Here is a 21,216-nt window from a genome sequence, read left to right on the forward strand (position 1 = left end):
GTCAGTCTTTGTGTTGGATGAGCGATTGTGAGATAGATGACGAACAGAAAAAAGTGGGGGTGTCATGATTGAAAGTTTACGTGTCCATTCACCTGTATTCTCTCTGGCTCACAGCCCGAAGCCATAATGCAACCCTCTCCTTTACTGCTCCTGCACCACACATTATTGAACCAACATGACTGTAATCAATAGAGGCGAAACAATAGTGTGAGTCTGTGCCCATGTGTGTGTGAGAAATTGTTTTTGCATGTGTCTCAAATCTCTCTCTGACTCATGGTCTGTCTCAATGTCTAATAGACACATTCATCATTGTGAATAAATATTATTCACTTATTTATCTGCAGAAAAGGGACTGTTTTTCTTCTGCCAGGCTAATAAATTACCCTCAACCTCTCCAGGTTCACTCTCTTTCATTTGAATAGGTCTATTTATATCTTTTTGTATGGTGTGTGTGTTTCTGTATTAATTTGCGTATGAACTGGTATCCATAGTAACCTTTCCCATTACTAAAATGATGATTCCCCCCTTCGCAGTTACATAGATGCATCACTAGCATAGACAGTAGAATAAGTGGACAGAGCTTCCAGGTCTGAAAAGTGAAGCCCATGTCAAAGTACCTTAAGCCTGCATTATTTCTAAGGGCCAGCAGAGGGCGACTCCACTGGTTGCAAAAAGAAGTCAGATTGTATGGAATCTTGAGAGAAAAGTACTCTAGTTGTCTCCTGATTTAGTTACCTCAGTAAACAGTTTCCTAATGAGTTTATGGTCTCAATCGCTAGTTTCAAGTCTTCTTCTACACACCACGATGTTCATTTTATAAATGATGGTCCCATTTAGACCAAAAAGGACAATAAAGCACAGTATGCTTTAGGGCGTGGCTACCATGTGATTGAGTTCATCCAGTGCAGCAAACAGGGCTCACCGAACTCTGATTTGCATTTCCATTAATGCACCAGGCTGTGCTGAATCACACCCCAGATAGACCATCTCTCGAGTGGGGCTAAAGTGCGCCGGACCTGCCTCCAAGCAGGCTACGGTGGTGTCTTGCTGACTGTGGACAACCTGTGATGACCCCTCTTTGTGTAGGTTGTGAGAGTCAATTCATGTCTGTGCAGGAGAGCAGGGAGAAAGACATTTTTAAAAGTCTCCGTGTGATCAGCTTTCAGGACATTTGTAGCTTCAAACTGAATCTCTGTGGTTTGAAGTTCAGTTTCTCTCCTGCATCACTATTTGTAGTTTTAAGTAGCTGCTTTCTTGTTTTGTGTTTAGCTGGATAGTTTTAAGTTACTGCTGAAAACTCAACATTTCCTGATTTCACTGTCTCATAATAAAGCATTTAAAGGACTAAATGACAGGGGACTTTTATTGTGAAGAGTTCATAGGGAATTAAGTGTTTACCCACCGTTTTACAGCCACTCAATGCAAGCTCAGCTCATCTTCAAATAAAAGACACACCTTCAAGCACGTAGCCCTGTTGTGAACAAGATGCAAAACCCTGCTGTGCTGGGCTGATGCCCCAAGTCAAACCGACTAAAGCCATGCCAGCACATGTATATTTCTCACTTAAAATGTTAAACATAAACATAAAATTTAGTGTACTGTTCAGCTGTAATACAAGAAAGATTGTGAGCAGGCAGGCCGCCATTATTTTCGTGCTGAACAGACGAGCCAAGATCAAGCAATGCTCAAGTCACAGTTTGCCACTCACTCACTCTTGTCAGTACAGCACATGAACTGGTTGCAGAAAACCCCCTTCATAAGGCAAAACTCAATGCCTCAAAACTGTAGTCCACAAGCCAATGAGTAATGTCACAGTGGCTCTGTCCACTAATTATTCTACTGTCTTCACTAGCCTAAACCCCCCTGCTCTGAGTTTTCTTATTGGTTGGTTTAAAGTCACTCCTGTTTTCCTATTTGTTAGCTGTCTCCCCTCCTGGCCCCAACACAAGTTCCTTAAGTGTCACTGTGACAACCAAACTCCTTTTTGTGTCAGTGTGGGAATTCTCCCTGTTAACCTTTAACCTGGATGGGTGTGTTTATGTAACATGTGTCTGTATCTTGCCCTCCCCTCAGTCCTACGGACAGTCGTTATGCCTCATCAGGCGAGTTGAGTCGAGGCAGCTCTCAGCTCAGCGAGGAGTTTCCTCCTGAGGACGGCGAGAGTTTGCGAGGCTCCGAGTTCTACGATGAAAACGACTCCTACCACTCCTGCCACTCCTCTGTCAGCTACGGCAAAGAGGACTCCCCGGGCTGGGACGGCGAGGACCCCCAAGGTGTCTACAGCGATGAGGGAGGCTACCTCAAAGATGGAGGTGAAGAGGGTGCACTGTACGCTGAAGAGGAGGGTGACATGTACGGGGAGGATGGAGAGTACAACTACGAAGATGAGGAGGAGATGCCTTATGACGAAGATGAAGATATGTATCCACTCGATGGTACACTCAGTGAAGACCAGGAACCGCCCTACACCCCCACACCCACAAGCACTGCCCCCACCCTGATGCCTCCGTCTGATGGCCTGACCTCCACCAGGCCGCCGCTGGAGAAGCAGCCATCATTGCATCAACAGCGGCCAGCTCATGATCAGCTCCAGCCCCCCAGCACAGCTCTGGGTCTACCTCCAGTCACTGAGGACGACAAGTTGCCCCCTTTCAGTGCTGAATCCACCAAGCCACCATTTGCACCCCCCCAGCCAGCTCTGTCCACCACCACTACATCCACACCCACGACTACATCACAGGTCCCAGCTCTAGATACCAAGCTCCTGCAGCCTGAGGTGCCCAAGTCTGAGCAGTTGCTGGAGGAACCTCTACCCCCCGAGCAGCCTCCAGCAGCAGAGAGCGTCCCTCCAGCTCCTGAAGAGAAACCAGAGGAGCCTCCTGTTCCAAGGTGAACACTGTTCATACACTGTCAGCTTCACAGAGGAAAAATATGATTTCACACACTATCAATGCTACATTTAGCTAAATTTTGGTAAAAAGACTTATTCACTTCCTCTGGCACTTCATTCAGTAAGCATATACACTATGTCAGGGGAGTGGACTCTTTGAGTCACAAATTTGATTAATTTAGACTTGACTTGACAAAGTCAAAAAAGACTTCCAACTTGACTCAGATTATAACACTAGTGACTTTTGACTTGAAAATACTTGCTAGCTTCCCCAAGCCCAAATATTAAAAAGTATATTACATTAACAGTGTGCTGCGAATAAATTAATTTCCCTTCATTTCCTGAATCAACATTAATTATATTCATTCCCAGCAAGTTCAGTTAATTCCCCAGATCTACTTTGATTGAACCATTTGGACATCATCCAGTCAAATTGTAGGAGAGAACCATAAAGAACATTCTGTTACTGAGCTCCAGTTAGTAAAAACATATATAGCATGCAGGTCAAAGATTAAATATGGAGATGCAACAACTTCCAGTTACTTAGTTTGACATTTGAAGTTGCTAAGTCGAGGCTGATATAACTGCCAAGTAACTTTGTAGATCAATGAGGCTTGAAACTTACTGTCAGATTATGACTTGCTTAGGACTTGAAACTTGAGATTTTAGGATTTGGGACTTAACTCAGGACTTGGCTGTCTTGACTTGGAACTTGAATGAAAACTCTTGAAACTTACTTGTGACTTGTGGGACTTAAGTGAAAACCCTTGAGAGTTACTTGTGACTTGCAAAACAATGACTTGATCCCACCTCTGGTACACGTACCTCAACAGAAAACAACCAACGGGGACCACACAGCCAATTATCCAAAAGAGGAACACAGGAAACAGACTCTGGGGAACGGGCTGGGGTCTGTGAACAGGTGGCACAGACTACTTGTCTTTGAGACTAGCTTTGTGGAGAGTAGGGGGACATCATTAATGTTCCTATGAAAGGGCTACTCTGGTGATTTAGTATTGCACTTCTGCAAAGGTGGAGAACTTGTGAGATACACAAAGAAATAATGGTCAAACCCAAAGATTTAAGACTTTTAGTCTTAAGTATGGGTGAAGCCCCAAAAAACAACAGATCCCACATGTTAAATTCAAGTCAAGTCAGTTATATTTGTATAGCCTAATATCACAAATCACAATTTTCATGCAGTGGATGTCATGTACACAATAGATCAGCAAAAAAGCACAATATATACAAATTTATATGACAGAAATACTGATATATGTAGATTGTAAAACTTAAGTAAAAGGCGTGGATGAAGGAGGACAAGCCCTCAAAGCAACTAAATGACTCATGACACTATTCTCAAACTTAAGAAAACCAGTTTCAAAGGTTATGTACTGCCCCCTGCATGGGTAGTTTATCCAGTAGGCCCAGACTCAGAGGGCCTCGAAACCAAAGCTTCTGTCTGAAATTGCAGGTATTAACGGTGTATATTTTGTTGCATGGTCAAAGATCTTAGTCATTCATGTCAACAACAAAAGTCCTAACGACTGAAGGAAGAGTCTTTGCAGATGTCGCAACAAAGAAATCATCATGAATGAGTGTTTGTCCCCTCAGTTTATCTAAATGACTTTAGAGGGGCTGAATACTGCTAAAGTAAGGGCCCCCATGTGCTGTTCTCCACCCCTGATCAGTATGAATGTCTTAGTTATGCTGTTGGAATATGCGCACTGTAAATCCTGTTGAGGCACAGGTGAGTGTAGTTATTGAGCTTCTGGCTGAAAGTCTTATTGAAAATGTTGTTCCTCCTTCACTCTTCTTTTAGCTTCCCAAAGAGGGAAATCATGGAACCTGGTCCTGCCAGAGCTAAAGCCAACTGGCTGCGACTTTTCAGCAGAGTACGACTACAGCTGCAAGAGGTACAGCCTGTGTGTGCATGTGTGTGTGGACTTTTTTGTTAGTGTGTCCCTGTCAGGTGAATGCCTGAACTTGTTACAGTGGGTGATATGTCTTCTCTGTTGTTGCTCTGCTGTAATTCATAAGTCTACTATTTGAGCTTTCTGACTTGTTGCATCAGTCCCTGCATGTCCGACTGTTACTGTGTTTTTTTTCCAGCTTTTGTTGACTGGTCCACCGTTTCTCCCAGTTATTAGTTGGTTATTGCTGTGGATTATATTGTCTTGTGTTTAACTGATAGTTTCTGTTTACCCCTTGTACTGTTTTGCCATTTCATTATTTTCTTTTCAGTTGTTTGCCATCCTCGTAGCGATTTGCATGTAGTCCATTCTGATTACCTATGGCTGGAGCAGACGCTCAGGTGGGTGCAGCCAGGAGTATGTTAATCAGTCTAATTTATATTGTATGTGTCCTGTGCGGCTAATGGATAATTATGTGGAGTCAAGCAACACATAGGAAGTTGGTGTTAGCCTGTCATTCTCAAAGCCAATCATGACTTTTTCTGTGTGCAAGTGTGACGTGAGTATCAATGCTGTGTGTCATTCTTTGAACAGGCGGGCGGACAAAGAACATGTCTTTCAATAATAGAGCAGATAGAATTAGAAGAATGATTACATGGATGGCCATCTGGCTGTAATCCACTTTCACTATGATTCTCAAACACAGAGAAGCCACTGCTGATGTCAATAATCACCACACTCACTCAGAAAGGCTCGACTCAGCTATACCACTCTCCTAATCTCCCCCTCCTTCTCTCTTTCTCCCATGTGCACCACTGCTGTATTATTCATTTGTGGATTCTGGGAACTCTTTGTAATCACTGTGGCTACAGATCGTTGTGAAACCCACCATGAAATAGTGCTTTTTGCTGAGGAACACCATATAGTATATTTTGATTCTGTTGTTCTCAATATAGACCCTTGTAGTGTCCAAGTCCTGATTACATCATGGTGTTAGCTAGAGGCAAATCAAAGAAAAAACTTGAGGTCACCTCAGAGTAGTGGTTAATGTCATCTTATTATCTTATTGGTGTCAGAATTAAAGTACTAATGGGCTCAAAATTTAAGTTTTGTCAAATACCCACTGCTGTTAGACAAGAAGGAAAAATTTTCTCACCTCTGTTTTCCTTATTAAACAGAAAAATACAACCCATCACCTTCGGAATTCACGTTTCTCTCTTTAAACTGAAGCTTTAATTCCCTTGTTAACTCCTGTTACAGACTAGTCAAAGGTTTTACTTACAAGTATCTGATACTAGTGCTGACCTGGAGTGTGTGAAAGGGGAAACTGCCCACTGCTGAACGGCCCATAGACCTCACATTGTGATGATGTCACAGACTTTTAAATTGCTTTTCCTGCCTCCAGGAACCTTTTTCAAATATAAAAACTCAATGGATCAAAAAAATGACAGTAGAAAGAATCTTAATTGACCTTGTTTGCAGTTCAAGGTGTCCTGTTAACAGAGACCTTTTATATCAGTGGCTTATGGGGCTTTCTGGGCCACAGGGGAATTTTGTGGCCATTGGGAAAAACTGGAGGAAAGGCTGAGTGACCCTACCCTATCTAGGTTTCTTTATATTACATCTAAGAACAAAACTTGCTAGCTAGTGATAGCTAATGTGTGTAGAGAATAGTTTTGCCTCCACCTGAGCTTCGCCAAAAGTCATATTGTTTACCAACAGGAAAGAGGTCTATAAAGAACAAAATAAACGTATGTACGGTACTGTACTATTCTTCTCATTTTTCCTGCCACTGCTCGTATGGCATCCTGCTTGTCTCTCTTTTCTCATCTCATATCTGTCTTTCCCCTCAGGCCCGAGGAGAAAGTGTTGGCATCGCTTCTCTGCTTTTATCAGCAGGGTAAGTAACCATGACACTGTCACCACTATGTCCACTGTAAATCTATAACTTGCCAACTGAAAGCCATGGCCTTAATGTCTGAATGCATTTCTTGTCTAATTGATTCATCATGTCCAGTTTCTAGTTAACAGCCGTAGCTGAAATAATAGCTGTTGAATCCTGCTCTATGCATGTTGTGTCTCCAGGATGGGTGGCGCTCTGTATAGCATTGACAGCATGCCAGACCTCAGGAAGAGGAAAGCTATGCCTCTGGTCAGAGATCTGGTGAGTTTCTGCACTAATCTCTTTATATTCCCCCGACTAAGTGTCTCACATCTCCCCAGTCCATTGATCACTCAGCTCAGCAGTCAGTGCTCTCACCTACTAAACCACCTCCTGTTTTCATTCTGATTCTCTGCAGTTCTTTCTCATCTTATTCTCCCTTTTTTGAAACTCCTTTTCATCTCAGTTCTTTACCTCACTGCACTACATTCACTCTGCTAACAGACAATGCATTTCCCCGCTATTACAGCCTGAGAGGGCGAGATACAGGGCTAATGGGCCACAGGCAAGGCCAGAGGTTTCCTCTGACTGACACTGATGTCTGCTAGATACCGTCATATAACAGACCTTTCATTACCACACACTGCCATCATCCTCATGCCTCCCTGACGCTGCCTCATTAAGGATAAGACTGTGGGAAATATAAATCCTCTGGAGAAAGCTGTAACTCATTCATGCCGACTTATTTCATTAGAGTATCTTGTGCTATTACACAGTCTGGAAAGTATTATCACTTTTCAACCTTTGTTAATATGACAGGAAGCATGTATACAAACATATTAAGTTCACATTAGTATCCTAATTCAGCTTTTCAGAAAGTCAAATAAAAGAAATAAGCTCCATTCTTAGCATGTTCTCTGTACCGTGTTCTCAGCAACAGACATACCTTGGCTGCAGGCTACAGCTTTATATTTAACAGACAGATGAGAGTGGTTTTAATCTTCTCTAAGTCTTGGCAAGAAAGCAAATAAGCGTACAGGATTTGTCAAAATGTCAAACTATTGCTTTAAATGCAAATGTACGTCTTGTTGTGGAGGCTAGTGGAACTGAAGGCAGACTGGAAAAAGGACACCAACTTGGCTCTTTGAATGATCTGCCAGGCAAAGCTCACTGTGCCATTTTCCTTAACACGCCAGATACAAGCTTTACCACACACAAGCAATTAGCTCCGATGACTGCCTTCATTAATAAACAGTCACGAAGCACTGACAGAGACCGTCACAGGCAGGTGCACCGATGTTTCTCTTCCTATCTCTGTCTCTCGCCTTGTCAGAGTAATTGATCAGACAGGGTGGGGTCCTGGCTGAATGAGCAGCGATCACAGGCTGTTTCATTCACAAACAAATACTCACATCTGGTTGACTTCCTCGCTTTTAAAGGGATAGTTTTGGTTATTTGATTTGGGGTTGTGTGAGTTAACTTGTTGATAGTCATCGTATTAGCTAAAGTAGATGTCGGCACCCAGTTAGGAAAAGCAGAATGGGGCACCAGCACAGAAGCGAAGCATCAACTCCTGTGGATGGATTAGTAGCAAAAGGTACAACTTCAAAAAATGTCCACCTAAAAAAAAAAGAATATCCAGTTACGCTGTATTTAGAATATTTTCACCACTTTGCTATCAGACAGCTTTTTCTAACCAGAAACTGCCGTTATATAAATAAATATCATGCTATCCAAACCGACCAAACTTCATATGGGAAATCAATAATTTTGCCATCTGCTGTAGGTAAGACACTGACTATAGATAAGTACGTCATGCAACCCCACTGCAAATAATCTGAACTATCCCTTTAAATTCTCCACATCTGGCTGTTGATGCACCTTATTTGATTTCTCTCCACGCTTTTATTGTGGATGTTCATCACAAAATCTATAGTGTCCACACAGCGAATGTATCCTTTCTCTACATTTCTTTCGTGTTTTGAATTCTCTGTTGAAATCCGACCTCTTTCTTTGCCTTTTTGTAATATTAAATCTCTCCCTTTTTTTTTCTCCTTCCTTCGCTGCGCTGCCACAGGCTATGGTGAGTAACACCGTTTTCTATCAAAACACTTACAGGGGTTTACTAGTTTTCTCATCTCACCAGTAAATTGATCGCTTTTATGAGAGGAAGCACTTTAAATTCTGCGGCTGTCACCTCTAGTTTGCTGTAACTATTCAGGGAACTGTTGCCAGACAGACAGTAATAATAAACATTGCCTCATAGGCTACACTGATATTTGTCTTGATAAAAAGTGATATTGAGGTGGGAGCTGAGACAAACTGACCCCTCCTCTCTCCTTTCACTCAGTCGTTGGTTCAGAACTCCAGGAAGGCAGGTATCACCTCGGCCCTGACGTCCAGCACCCTACACAACGAAGAACTGGTCAGTGCTCATTTACAATATTAATTTACATTAGCAAAAATTTCTTAACACTCTGCTGACCAGGCGCTTCTCTCCTGTCTGTACCCTTGTAGAAGAGTCATGTCTACAAGAAGACCCTCCAGGCACTCATATATCCCATCTCCTGCACCACCCCACACAACTTTGAGGTGTGGACGGCCACCACGCCAACTTACTGCTACGAGTGCGAGGGGCTGCTCTGGGGTATTGCTCGCCAGGGCATGCGCTGTACCGAGTGTGGAGTCAAATGCCACGAGAAGTGCCAAGATCTACTCAATGCTGATTGTCTGCAAAGTAAGCAAAACACATTTCACTTTTACTGCTTTTCCATTTTAGTTCATTTTAGTTTACTAACATTTTTTTCTTAATTGTATGTTATTCACTTTTTTTTTGCATTTACTGCTTATCACTTCACATTTATTACTATAAAGTTTTTATTCTTTTGTTGCTGTAATTTTGGAGCAATATCTCATCAAATACAGCAGCTTAGTTAGTGGCTATACACGTCTAAATTTGCGTAAGTTGTGTCACTTCTGTATGTATTATCTATATTACAATATGTTATTTCTAAACAAATTATTTTATATTACACAAACTGATACTAAACTTACAAATGACATTACTAATAATTGTAGTATCATTTCATTGTTTGTTAACCGTTAAATCACTATTTAGTGAAGTTAAATAACTAATAATCAATTTACCATTCATTACTGATGATTATTATGAAGTGTTACAGAGTTTAATGTAAATTAAGCAACACACACTTGATACCACTCTCATGTGTGTGTATTAAATACAAGACTGTGTCAATCCTCTCATCTAATTTTTGCCAAAAAAGCAAATCTTCTATTCCTTTAATTGCGTAAACATATATTTACTGCCTGATCCAAAAGTGGCTATTTACAGGTATTAATAATCTGGGATGTATAAAAGCTATGTAGGTCAGATGCCATATTGCATTCACATGGTTTTCAGTGAGAAACAATGCTAAAATATAACATAAAATATTTACAGGAGCTGAACAACCATTTGCTGACTTTATGTTTTAGATTTCTTGCTGTGTCAGTGGTGCTGTTAATAATAGTAAACTATCTAGTCCATCTGTTTCTTCTTATCTCTATTTGTCAATGCCAACAACACAGTCCTCCTCGTCCTTCTCTCACTCCTACTTTCTTATTTTCTTTGTTTTCTTGAGAGGATATTAAAGCCATTTGTCTTTTGTTGTCATCCACCTCTCTTCTGCTCAGCATTTTACAGCTCTGCAAAAATGTGTCCGCCTCCCATTCATGAAATATGGCCAAGTTTTTCATCACCTACGCAGCCTTCTTCTCTGCTTTGTATTTTAAATTGAAACCTCAGATGTTCAATGTATAAGCCAACTTATATCTAACACCTCTTATATGATACAATATCTCTTTGCTTTTGCGTGTCTGATCCTTTTCTTTTCTTGTTGTAATTTTCCCGCAAACCAGGAGCAGCAGAGAAGAGCTCCAAACATGGCGCAGAGGACCGGACCCAGAACATCATCATGGTTCTTAAAGACCGCATGAAGATCCGCGAGAGGAACAAGCCTGAGATCTTCGAACTCATTCAGGAGGTGTTCGCCATCGTCAAGGCCACCCACGTCACCCACATGAAGCAGATCAAGCAGAGTGTGCTCGACGGCACGTCAAAATGGTCTGCCAAGATCAGCATCACAGGTGAGAGTGGAGTCAGATTTAGCACACTACAGTAGCTCTGAACAGAGCCGGTGAGCAGCGCCGTCAGCATCAAAGTCAGAAGAGACGGGCCGGCACGTGTCAGGTGTATGTGTCTATAAAAAGAGACAAGCTGGCGTTTGTATGAAGAGAGCACAGGTGGCGTTTGTGGGGCAGTAGAGCAGAAGGTCAGATGATTTAAGAGGCATCTGTTTGCATCCAAACACACACACACACACCAACACAGGAGCTGACCAGCTTGCCATCTTTTCCTTCTTCCTAGTGTTATGTGCCCAGGGTCTACAAGCCAAGGATAAAACTGGTTCCAGTGATCCTTATGTCACCGTCCAGGTGGGAAAAACCAAGAAAAGAACAAAAACCATCTATGGCAACCTTAACCCTGTCTGGGAGGAGACCTTTAACTTGTGAGTCGAGACCTCTTGGAAAAAATATGTAAAATCGGTTAGCACAGTTTTGATTATTTTCTTTTTTGTTTTGTTTTTTTTTATAGAAAATTAGAGTCTATAGTAATTACAAAGGAAAATATGAAAGAGAATTGCCTGAAACCCCTGCAGGTGCTTGCAAAGCATATTACAAGAACTAATTACAGTAAAATGTTACGTACAATTTATATGTATATATATCAGTAGTTAAGCATAGTACTTAATAACAAAGAATCCTATAAACATCCGTCTTTTACACAGAAATATTGATTCATCATAATCATGAGACACACAGACAAACATATCAAGAATACTCATTCATAATTCATGCAAGTAACAGAGTAAGAGCAAACACTCGTGTGATATGACTTAAGACGAGTTAATATGCACTTACCAGTTAATATGGTGCCAATGTTTTATTTAAATCGATTATCAAAATGGATGGCAATTAATTTAATAATCATTTAATAATCGGTTAGCTGCTGCAGCTCTAGTCATTTTGTTTTTGTGGAACACAAATGCACAAAAAAAACCCAAAACAGAACAGGTCAACAGAAAAGACGATATAAGATGTATCTTTAATGATTCCCTGTACGACACAGCAGCACAAAAAGCAGCAGCACAAGGGGAAATGCAGTAAAAAATAGAAAAAGTTAGAATCCAAAATAAATAATATAAGAATAGAAATACTACATACAATAGCTGGGAACATGAAATGTACATATACAAATGTTAAAACCACATAGACTGTTAATATGCATGTGTAATGACCGTCAGTTAAATCGGGAGGCAACGCAATGCAGCTCATATGTCATCAGTGGTGAGCTGTGTGTTAAGACTTCCATACAAAGACAACATCAACAGGGCATCCAGTAAAGACTGACTAAATCCATCAGTCTCAGTCCATATAGTCCTCAAAAGAAATTAAAATGACTGTTGTTTTATGACATTTATCTAGACAATGCACACAAAAGTCATAATACTAGTATACCTCATACATAAAGTTAGGGGAGTGATACAAAGCAGATCAATCCCAGAGCAAATACAATATTTACAAAACTCATTAATACAGAGTCTTAAAGAAAGCAGTTGAATATTCCTCTCTTTTTATTAAATAAATGTATTTAGACTTGTTTTGTGTTTACACTTCTGATATTGAATGAGTCATGATAGTAATTCATCTGGTGTTTTTGGCCAGCCGTCAGTGTAACTACTATATTTGGACGCTGTAGCTGACTCTCTTCTTCTGTCTGTTTAGTGAATGTCACAACTCTTCAGACCGCATCAAGGTGCGAGTGTGGGACGAGGACGACGATATCAAGTCTCGCGTGAAGCAGAAGTTCAAGCGCGAGTCCGACGACTTTCTCGGACAAACTATCATCGAGGTCCGCACCCTGAGCGGAGAGATGGACGTCTGGTACAATCTGGGTCAGTCGAAGAAGTTCGTCACTCGTCCTGGTATTGACACTGAGCTTCTGTAGATGCTTTCAGCAATGAATGGTCTAACTGTGTCTCTGTGTGTCTTGTGCACTTCACAGACAAGCGTACAGACAAATCGGCCGTGTCTGGAGCCATACGCATGCACATTAATGTGGAGATCAAAGGAGAGGAGACAGTCGCCCCTTACCACGTGCAGTACACCTGTTTGCATGAAGTAAGCTCAGTGTGTGTGTGTTTGTATAAGAGTTGTTCTTAAATACTGTTTTAATGTACTGGTGTTTTATATATGAGACTTTACTCCACTGCTACACCTTAGCTTAGTTTATTTGAGTTTAGTTTACTTTAATTTAGTCTTTTTTGCTGTACAAAAATAAAGAGCCTGTATAAAATTTCAAACAAATATATCCAAGCCATTCAAAACATTAGAACACTAAAACAGGTTGATGTGTTAATACATTACCAATTAATCTGTTGACTATTTTCTGCATTAATCAATTAGTTGTTTGGTCCATAGAATGGCAGTAAATGGTGAAAAATGTTGAATTCGCTGATTCCTAAAGTCAAAGATGAAGTCTTAAAATGTTTTGTCTTGTCTACAGCTGTTCTGTTCTGTCAGAGAGGAGCTTATAAACCAAAAAATATTCACACATAAGAAAAATGAAACCAGAAGATTTTGACTTTTCTTTTATTAGAAAGTGACTCAAAATTATTAACTGATTTTCAGAATAGATGCAGATTAATTTAATTGCCAATTAATAATAGATCAGTCCTTTCCAGTGTTTTATGCTCATTGTTAAGTTTATTAGTTTGTCCAGCTGTTCCTTCCTTTGTTGTGGCCAATATATTGATTGGTTGATTTAAAAGACATTTCTAGATATAATTCTAGCTATAATCCCCATTTTTACTAAATGTATCTGTAATCTGATTACATCTTTTTTTGTAATAGAATGGAAGCTACCTTCTTTTGCATCCAGATTACAAAATCCTCTTACATGTAATCTGTTACTCCCCAAGCCTGCATCTAGACAGTTCTCTATCATGTTTTGCTGTTATTTGTTGTTGCGTTCTAGCTTCTCTGCCCTCTCCTCTGCATGTTTGACTGAGGGCGGGGCTCAGTTCCTATATACATACACACTCCTACACAGAGCAGCAGAGCAGAGACAGAGAAGTAGAAAAGCAATATTTCTATCTTTTTTGTCCACAGTTATTGTTTTACATAACCACAGCACGCTTGTTAAAGCAACTACAAGGAACTTTTGTATTTTGTTCATTTTGAAGGCCTCTGTGGACAAAATCAGTTATGTTTCCACTGTTATAAACACAAAATATTACGTCAAAAATCAAATTATCTAAATAAAAATCTCCTCCTGTTTCTTTTCTCTGGCTAACATACTACTCACTGTAACTTTGTTTGGGAAAATGTAAACGCAGCCTCATTTCATCTGATTTCTAGGAGACTCTGACCCAGTGGCAGACATTAAGAATAACTATAAAGAAATAGCCAGTCTTCTCACGGATGGTGAGAACCCTAAGAGCCACTCATTGCCCCCCTAGATTGGACGTTTAAATAAAATATTTTGTCATTGTGGGAATCTTTTTTTGATTAATGCATTCCCACGTTTATTTTAGTTGTTTAACACTTTCTCCTACTTCTGTGTGTGTATCTATGCATCTGTGTGTATCTCCGTGCAAAGTTATCCTAATGAGCCGTGCCAAACGGGTTAATTTACTTGACTGATGTTCAGCTCCATAATAGATCAATTCCAAATTAAACTTAAGTTAATACTCCGTGAAGTTTGCTTTGCTCTCACAAGATAAAGACCACTTCCAGACATCAGACACATTTCTAGTCTAGCTCAGTGCAGAAAACTCTGCTGATTGATTGTAGACCAATCACAGCCTTGTATGGAGTCATTACTCGGCCCATTACTCAACGGAGCATATTAGCTGAACCTTAACAGACAAATGACCACTGTTATTGCTGCACATAAGTGGCCATAAACCACAGAGCCAACTCACAGTGTTTTACAGCAGCGTAACACTTTATGGTTGAGTAGTCAACACAGCACCTTGTGTTGTTGGCCTCTTAATGTAGTTTAATGGCTTGTCATGTAGCACAGACAGGTTGTAGGTTGTAATCTGCTCTGTTTTTGAAAATTGACACAGAGAAACTTTGATTACAGCTGAGAGATGTGAGACACAACTATCTCCCAAACCAAGACAAAGCTCTTAATTAACCCGCTTCTCACTCACTCCCTTTTGAAACTACAGTCTCTATTTTTTTCTTAGTTTGCCTTCTCTTCTTTATCTTGTCTGATTTTTCTTAATAACTCTTTCCCCCTTTCCTCTGTGTAGAACCTCTTCCACTATGTGACAGATATCCAGAACAACGGTGTGGTGAAGATCCCTGATGCCAAAGGGGACGATGCATGGAAGGTCTACTTTGAGGAGACTCCCCAGGAGATTGTAGATGAGTTTGCCATGCGTTATGGGGTGGAGTCCATCTACCAGGCCATGACGTATGTCACTACCAGAGTTATTATATTTTTGTATTTTCCCAATGATTATTTTTCTATCATTTTAAAGACCACAGTTAGACATTCAGAGATTCAAATAGTTGGTCACAGTTAAAATCATTGTAAAATGACATAAAAAAGGTAAAAGATAGAAATGTTAACAACATAACTGGAAATACTGTAACAAGGAAAAGAGAAAGAAGATTTTGCACACATGCAAGAAACATAACAAAAACCATAGAAAGGAAAAGGCCAATTTGGCCAATGGAGTTGTAAAGGCTGTAAGGCCTCCCTGTTAAATTCTGACAGAGTAGCAAAAATATCCGTCCAGTATGAAGATAGTGAGGGGCGGAGCCAAGAAAAGTGTAACAAGGTTTGTGAAGGCATTTGACGCCCAACCATGTTAACATTTTAGTCACAATAAGCATATACAGCAATACATCCTCTTGATTGTGTTGACAAATTTGACCACTTTGACAAAGACTAAATCTAAAGATATGTGCCATATATTTTTAGTTTAGTTTTAGTCAACTAAAAAATGTTTTTTACACCTAATTTTAGTTTTTAGTTTAGATTTAATTAACCATAATGACCTTTGTTTGTGTGTGTTGTTGGTTGTTCTCATGCATCAAACTCTCTTGCGTGTCTGTCTGTCTTTTGCAGTCACTTTGCCTGCCTGTCATCTAAGTACATGTGCCCCGGTGTGCCTGCAGTGATGAGCACCCTCCTGGCTAACATCAATGCCTACTATGCTCACACCACCCAGGCAACCAACAACGTCTCTGCCTCTGACCGCTTTGCTGCTTCTAACTTTGGGGTGAGTCACTGCAGAAACGTTTAGCAGAATCAATGAATGCCGCAGGTGCCGCAGTTACATTCATTCAACTATAAAGGAATGAATCTCTAGCTGCACGTCTGCATGTATCTCCTTTGTATATCTTGACGATGATTCATCTGATCCACATCACACTCAGCTGGTGTACTGCTGGTGGCACAAAGGAGTTGAGTGTCAAATTTGGTGCAATTTGGACAGATTCTGCACTGCACTGTTGGGGAATCTGTGATAAAAAATGTCTAAAAAATGTGTTTGTGAGCTCCTATTAATTTATGACAATATTATCTGTTGAAAAAGATTGTTTTACACCTTTTACCTGTATGTAATGGTTTATGTGTCTTGTAAACAGAGCCTCAAAGTTTCCTCAGATGCTGTGGGCAGGGCTGATATAATATAATAATTTCCTTAAAAATGGGGAAAATGGAGTGCCTCTTTGTTTTTCTTTGTAAACAAAAAATAAGACCTTTCTTGCAATCATAATTTAAGTTTTTACACTATGCTCATTTGTTATGCTGGTGCTGAATGGCTGAACCCCTATATATTAAGCAGTGTGGTCTGTGTGTCTGCTATATGTTTAATATTGTTAAAGTCTGTTACCATGTGTTGTGATTCCCACAGAAAGAGCGATTTGTCAAGCTTCTAGACCAGCTCCACAACTCTCTGAGGATTGACCTGTCCATGTACAGAGTAAGATCCCTCTCCATCTGTTTGCACTCACGTCTCTGAAAACTTAACAATAGATGACAACACATAGTGACTGGACAGTCAAACTGCGTGGTAGAACATCAGCCCGCCTCCTCTCTCTTTCTCTACTGTCCTTCTCCTCTTTCTGTGCTTCTCTTTCTCCTCCTCCTCCTCTTTGTGAGAAACAGTAAAAACCGAGCAGATGGACGTGTTAATTAGAGTGACAGCTCCTCTGAAACATGCACAGACACATTCAGGAAACACTGTACACCCACACAATAACAGGTGTTTGGGAATCGCAGTGGAAATTGTGTTGCCATGCTGGATCGTGCCCACAGACACAAACACACTCTGGACACAGATGATGGATGTGATCTCATGTGTTGTGGCTCACTGTATTGTTTTTTGGGTTTTTTTTCTCCGCCTGACCGCAGAATAACTTCCCTGCCAGCAGTCCAGAGAGGCTGCAGGACCTCAAGTCCACAGTGGACCTCCTCACCAGTATCACATTCTTCAGAATGAAGGTGCCACGCCCTCCCTCCTCTTCGTTGCTCAGCATCGATATATAATATAATATAATGGGATTTAAAGAAAGGGTGGTGTTCTTCATCCTAAAATTAACCTAGTGTTGTATTTTAGGGAAGAGCCATATTTTATTTGTCCTTGTAATCAAGATGAACTTCAACTTTTTTTGAATTTGTGTCTGATTTAACTGTGTCTTTCTCTTGTGTTTGTTTTCAGGTCCAAGAGCTGCAGTCTCCACCCAGAGCCAGTCAGGTGGTGAAGGATTGTGTCAAAGCCTGTCTCAACTCCACCTACGAGTACATCTTTAACAACTGTCATGAGCTGTACAGCCGCGAGTATCAGACAGACCCGGTAAGACGGAGCAATTAATTGAATATCTGCGTGGGTGTGAGTCAGTCGTCTCTCTCTTGCTCCTCTCTTTCTCCTACTTAAAATTTTTAAATGTCAGTTCATTGGCATGATTAATATATATGTAAAAGAAATAAAATACAAATATAAAATAGAAAGGTATGTACACTAAATACACCTTTCACTTGCACAGATATATCAGGGATTAACTTAAATGTAGTGGCCTTAGTACATAAAAGACAGCCTTCCCTAACTTTAATGCATGTTCTGTCCACTTTTCCCATGAATTTTGATGTGATGTTTCCTAAAGGCATTGTTTCTGAAAACAAACTAGTCTAAAGTGGCAGGACACACATTACCTTACATCCTTAGATGTGTCATATTCTAGTTACTCAAATCTCCTGCTTCCAAACACTAACTGTTTGTTTCAGTTTTATTTTTTCATTGTCCACCTTTTGTACTTGTGTTTCTTCTGTAAGGATGCGTTAGCAGTTTGAGTAACTGCAGCAAACCCACACTTCAGTAGCCCTGACATATCTGTAGCTATCCATCGATGAGTACAGTTCTCTGTTTTTGTAAAATGTTGAACTGAAAGGCATGAAGGAATCAAAATGTGTGCAGGACTGCAATGCAGTGTTGGTGAAGACTAACAGTGAGGGAATTAAACTTGGTAGGGGCCACCGACAGGGAATATTTCAGCATCCAAAGAGTTACTTGTTGTGGCCACGGGCCATCGCAGTGTTGAACCCTGTTGTTACAGGGATAATTTCACAGGATAATCACACACATATTGTAATACACATATTGCGTGTGTGGCATTATACTTGTATTGTATATATACTTATATTCAATGAAACAGTGAAACAGTACACCATAAAAATAATTTTGCTCATGGTGTCCAATAATCTGCCACTCTTTAATGTCTGCTCAGCGCTAAAACGAATTTAAAAGTCGATTTTGTCGCAGATGTTCAGTGATTGATGTACTTTTCTTTTTCTTTGGCTGTAATTTGGTTCACTATCTCAGAAGGAACAAGCGATAAATCACTGCCCAACTCACTGAAAGAGTTGACTCACTAATCATTTAAAACTTGGCCAGCAGTTTGCTACATAAATCATCATTACAAGGGAGAGATGTCCTTGACTAATCACATCACTGGTACAAAATGATTTTTCACTGTTATTAGCGTCTTTGCTTGATTGTCCTCGGTGTGTAAAATGCACTCTCGCATGTGCTGTGTATCTGGGTGGTGGTGAGTCCCCATCATCCTCTCAGCCCGGGTAGGCCAGGCTCTCCCATCCATCACTTCTGCATCGGATTTCAACAGGGATTTCTAGAACTTGCTTTGAGTCCTCATTAAAGCGCCAACCCCATTCAGACTCTCTCGTGAATTTCAAATAAGCATTTTTTTCCTTTGAATAAAACATTTCATCCTGAGGGACGTTGCTATATTTTGTTGAAATCTCTGCAAGATCATTCTTCACTCTTCAACCCCTGCGGTGCTCGGCTTAGGTTTTTTTTTTTTTTTTTTTTTTTTCTTCCAGCACATCTTTAGCTATTTCAAAGAAGTCGTCCAGACGGTTGACATTCTGAGTCTGTTTAAAGCTGTTTGTGCAGCAAATGTTGAATATGTATGAGTTGTTGAATTAACAACAGAGTGAAGATTTCCCCCCTGAAAAAAGTCGCTCTGTCTTAGACAATAAAATATACTATTAATAAAATTCACATTAGGAGTACTAAATGGCCATATGAATAAACAAATAGACTTCTTTTTGGAAGATTTGCCAATTTATTATCTTATCCAAAATGTAAGTAGAGGTTTGGTATGTGCAATTTATATTATGATGAGGAGAAAATCAGACATGTTTTGGCTTTAAAAACTGATCAGTTGTTGCCAGAGGTGCCAATTTTCCCATCATACACTGAACAAAATAGAGTTTTATTATAACTGTAGTTGTGTCACTGCTTCTCCAGGCCAAACAGGGTGCTGTGCCTCCAGAGGAGCAGGGGCCCAGCATCAAGAATCTGGATTTTTGGTCCAAACTCATCACACTTATCGTCTCCATTATCGAGGAGGACAAGAATTCCTACACCCCCTGCCTAAACCAGTATGTCTCTGTGCTCCTACTATGTGTTCATTTGTTCATATTCTCTCTTAATGACATTTCAGTTTTACACTATTTACCCTTTCATCTCTTCTCCACAGTTTCGCTTCTAAAAGTACACTTTCAGGCTCTTATTTGCTCAACTTCATATACCTTCTCACTCTAAGTACATATATACAGTGAGCCTTTCTCCTTCTCTTCTCCGTCAAGATTTCCCCAGGAGCTCAACGTTGGTAAAATCAGTGCTGAGGTGATGTGGAACCTGTTTGCTCAGGATATGAAGTATGCAATGGAAGGTGAGTGCAAGTTGAGCCTGTGAACTGACTGAACCTTGTCAAAGCACTGAAGACTTGTGAGATAGATGATTAATTATTAGCACTAATGACCAAACACATGCAGACACAAAACTGACGGAGATAAACTGTGGGTTTGTAGCAGTTCTTCACAGTTTATTTGAATATAAATATATATATTTGAATATAGCAATACTTTATAGTGTGGCAATTTGTTTTATTTATCATTGCACCTAATATGTATTACTATATGATTAACTAACTAACTAGTAAATATAAATGTTAATTTATTGTAACCTGCACCTGCTGAAGGGGCTGGAGAGATTTTTATTATTTATATTTAAGCTTTTGTGTAGAATTTTGAGACAACTGATCAAATGGATTAGGAGATACAGTATACTGGCCTTGATGGTGCTATTTATCCATTAAGCTGTAAACTGACGATGGCTGATGAACTTCTCATCATGCTGATCAGACACAAATCTAAGTTATGGTTGATTTTGTGTTAGCTCGGGCACACAGCCAGCAGATATCAGATGGCTATTTTCCACCTGGTTTAGTTCCAAAAAAAGTTTACAAAGCAGATCCTAAATGTCCCTCTACCAGATGAAGTTTGATTTTTGAAAATGAGAAAAGTATGAGGGAATAAAACTTTTTTTCCAAATCATGCGAGCCCTGAAAGGTCATGTTCAATTTTCAGGTTTGATTTCTTTAATAAAATTGTCATGATTGGTCCTCTTTTTATAATGGCCTGAAGCTGGCCCATGACAACCTTTACAAAGTCCAGCCCAACTTTGTGATTGAGTTATTAAATCATCGATTATATTCAGCAGGTGTGTGAGGATGTGTGTTTGCCTCTGGGTCAATACTTCTCTGTGTGCACAATAGATTTGTGGTAACTGCAGGTAGATGCAAGCTTAAACATGAGGAGAACAGTTTGCTTTTCACCCAACATGCGTTTGTCTGCTTTCTTTTTTCTCTCAGAACATGAAAAAAATCGCTTGTGCAAGAGTGCCGATTACATGAACCTGCACTTCAAGGTGAAGTGGCTGTACAACGAGTACTGCAAAGATCTGCCCTTCTTCAAGAGCAGAGTGCCTGAATATCCCGCGTGAGTAGCAACTCACCCATCTCTATTTTGTAACATCAGACTGAGATCTGAAACTAAAAATAAAGCAATAAAAAATGTATAATTGTGT

At 40.2% G+C, this 21,216-nt stretch overlaps 1 protein-coding gene across 1 annotated transcript in view; it reads left to right on the forward strand.

The window, feature by feature from the left end:
• unc13a (unc-13 homolog A (C. elegans)) overlaps positions 1–21,216 on the forward strand; it is a 63,674-nt gene that overhangs the window by 19,086 nt on the left and 23,372 nt on the right. Inside the window, exons 11-28 of the mRNA XM_084722934.1 lie at positions 2,074–2,889; positions 4,713–4,806; positions 6,657–6,703; positions 6,889–6,967; positions 9,036–9,110; positions 9,203–9,422; positions 10,604–10,831; positions 11,112–11,253; positions 12,530–12,699; positions 12,810–12,925; positions 15,067–15,230; positions 15,891–16,044; positions 16,681–16,749; positions 17,181–17,270; positions 17,488–17,622; positions 19,594–19,727; positions 19,935–20,020; positions 21,002–21,128. Of these exons, the coding sequence (XP_084579060.1) occupies positions 2,074–2,889; positions 4,713–4,806; positions 6,657–6,703; positions 6,889–6,967; positions 9,036–9,110; positions 9,203–9,422; positions 10,604–10,831; positions 11,112–11,253; positions 12,530–12,699; positions 12,810–12,925; positions 15,067–15,230; positions 15,891–16,044; positions 16,681–16,749; positions 17,181–17,270; positions 17,488–17,622; positions 19,594–19,727; positions 19,935–20,020; positions 21,002–21,128 (2,946 nt within the window). The remainder of the gene's footprint in view (positions 1–2,073; positions 2,890–4,712; positions 4,807–6,656; positions 6,704–6,888; positions 6,968–9,035; positions 9,111–9,202; positions 9,423–10,603; positions 10,832–11,111; positions 11,254–12,529; positions 12,700–12,809; positions 12,926–15,066; positions 15,231–15,890; positions 16,045–16,680; positions 16,750–17,180; positions 17,271–17,487; positions 17,623–19,593; positions 19,728–19,934; positions 20,021–21,001; positions 21,129–21,216) is intronic.

This window comes from Lutjanus erythropterus, chromosome 7, assembly GCF_056507025.1.
Source record: "Lutjanus erythropterus isolate fLutEry1 chromosome 7, fLutEry1.hap2, whole genome shotgun sequence".
In the NCBI taxonomy this organism is placed as follows: domain Eukaryota; kingdom Metazoa; phylum Chordata; class Actinopteri; order Lutjaniformes; family Lutjanidae; genus Lutjanus; species Lutjanus erythropterus.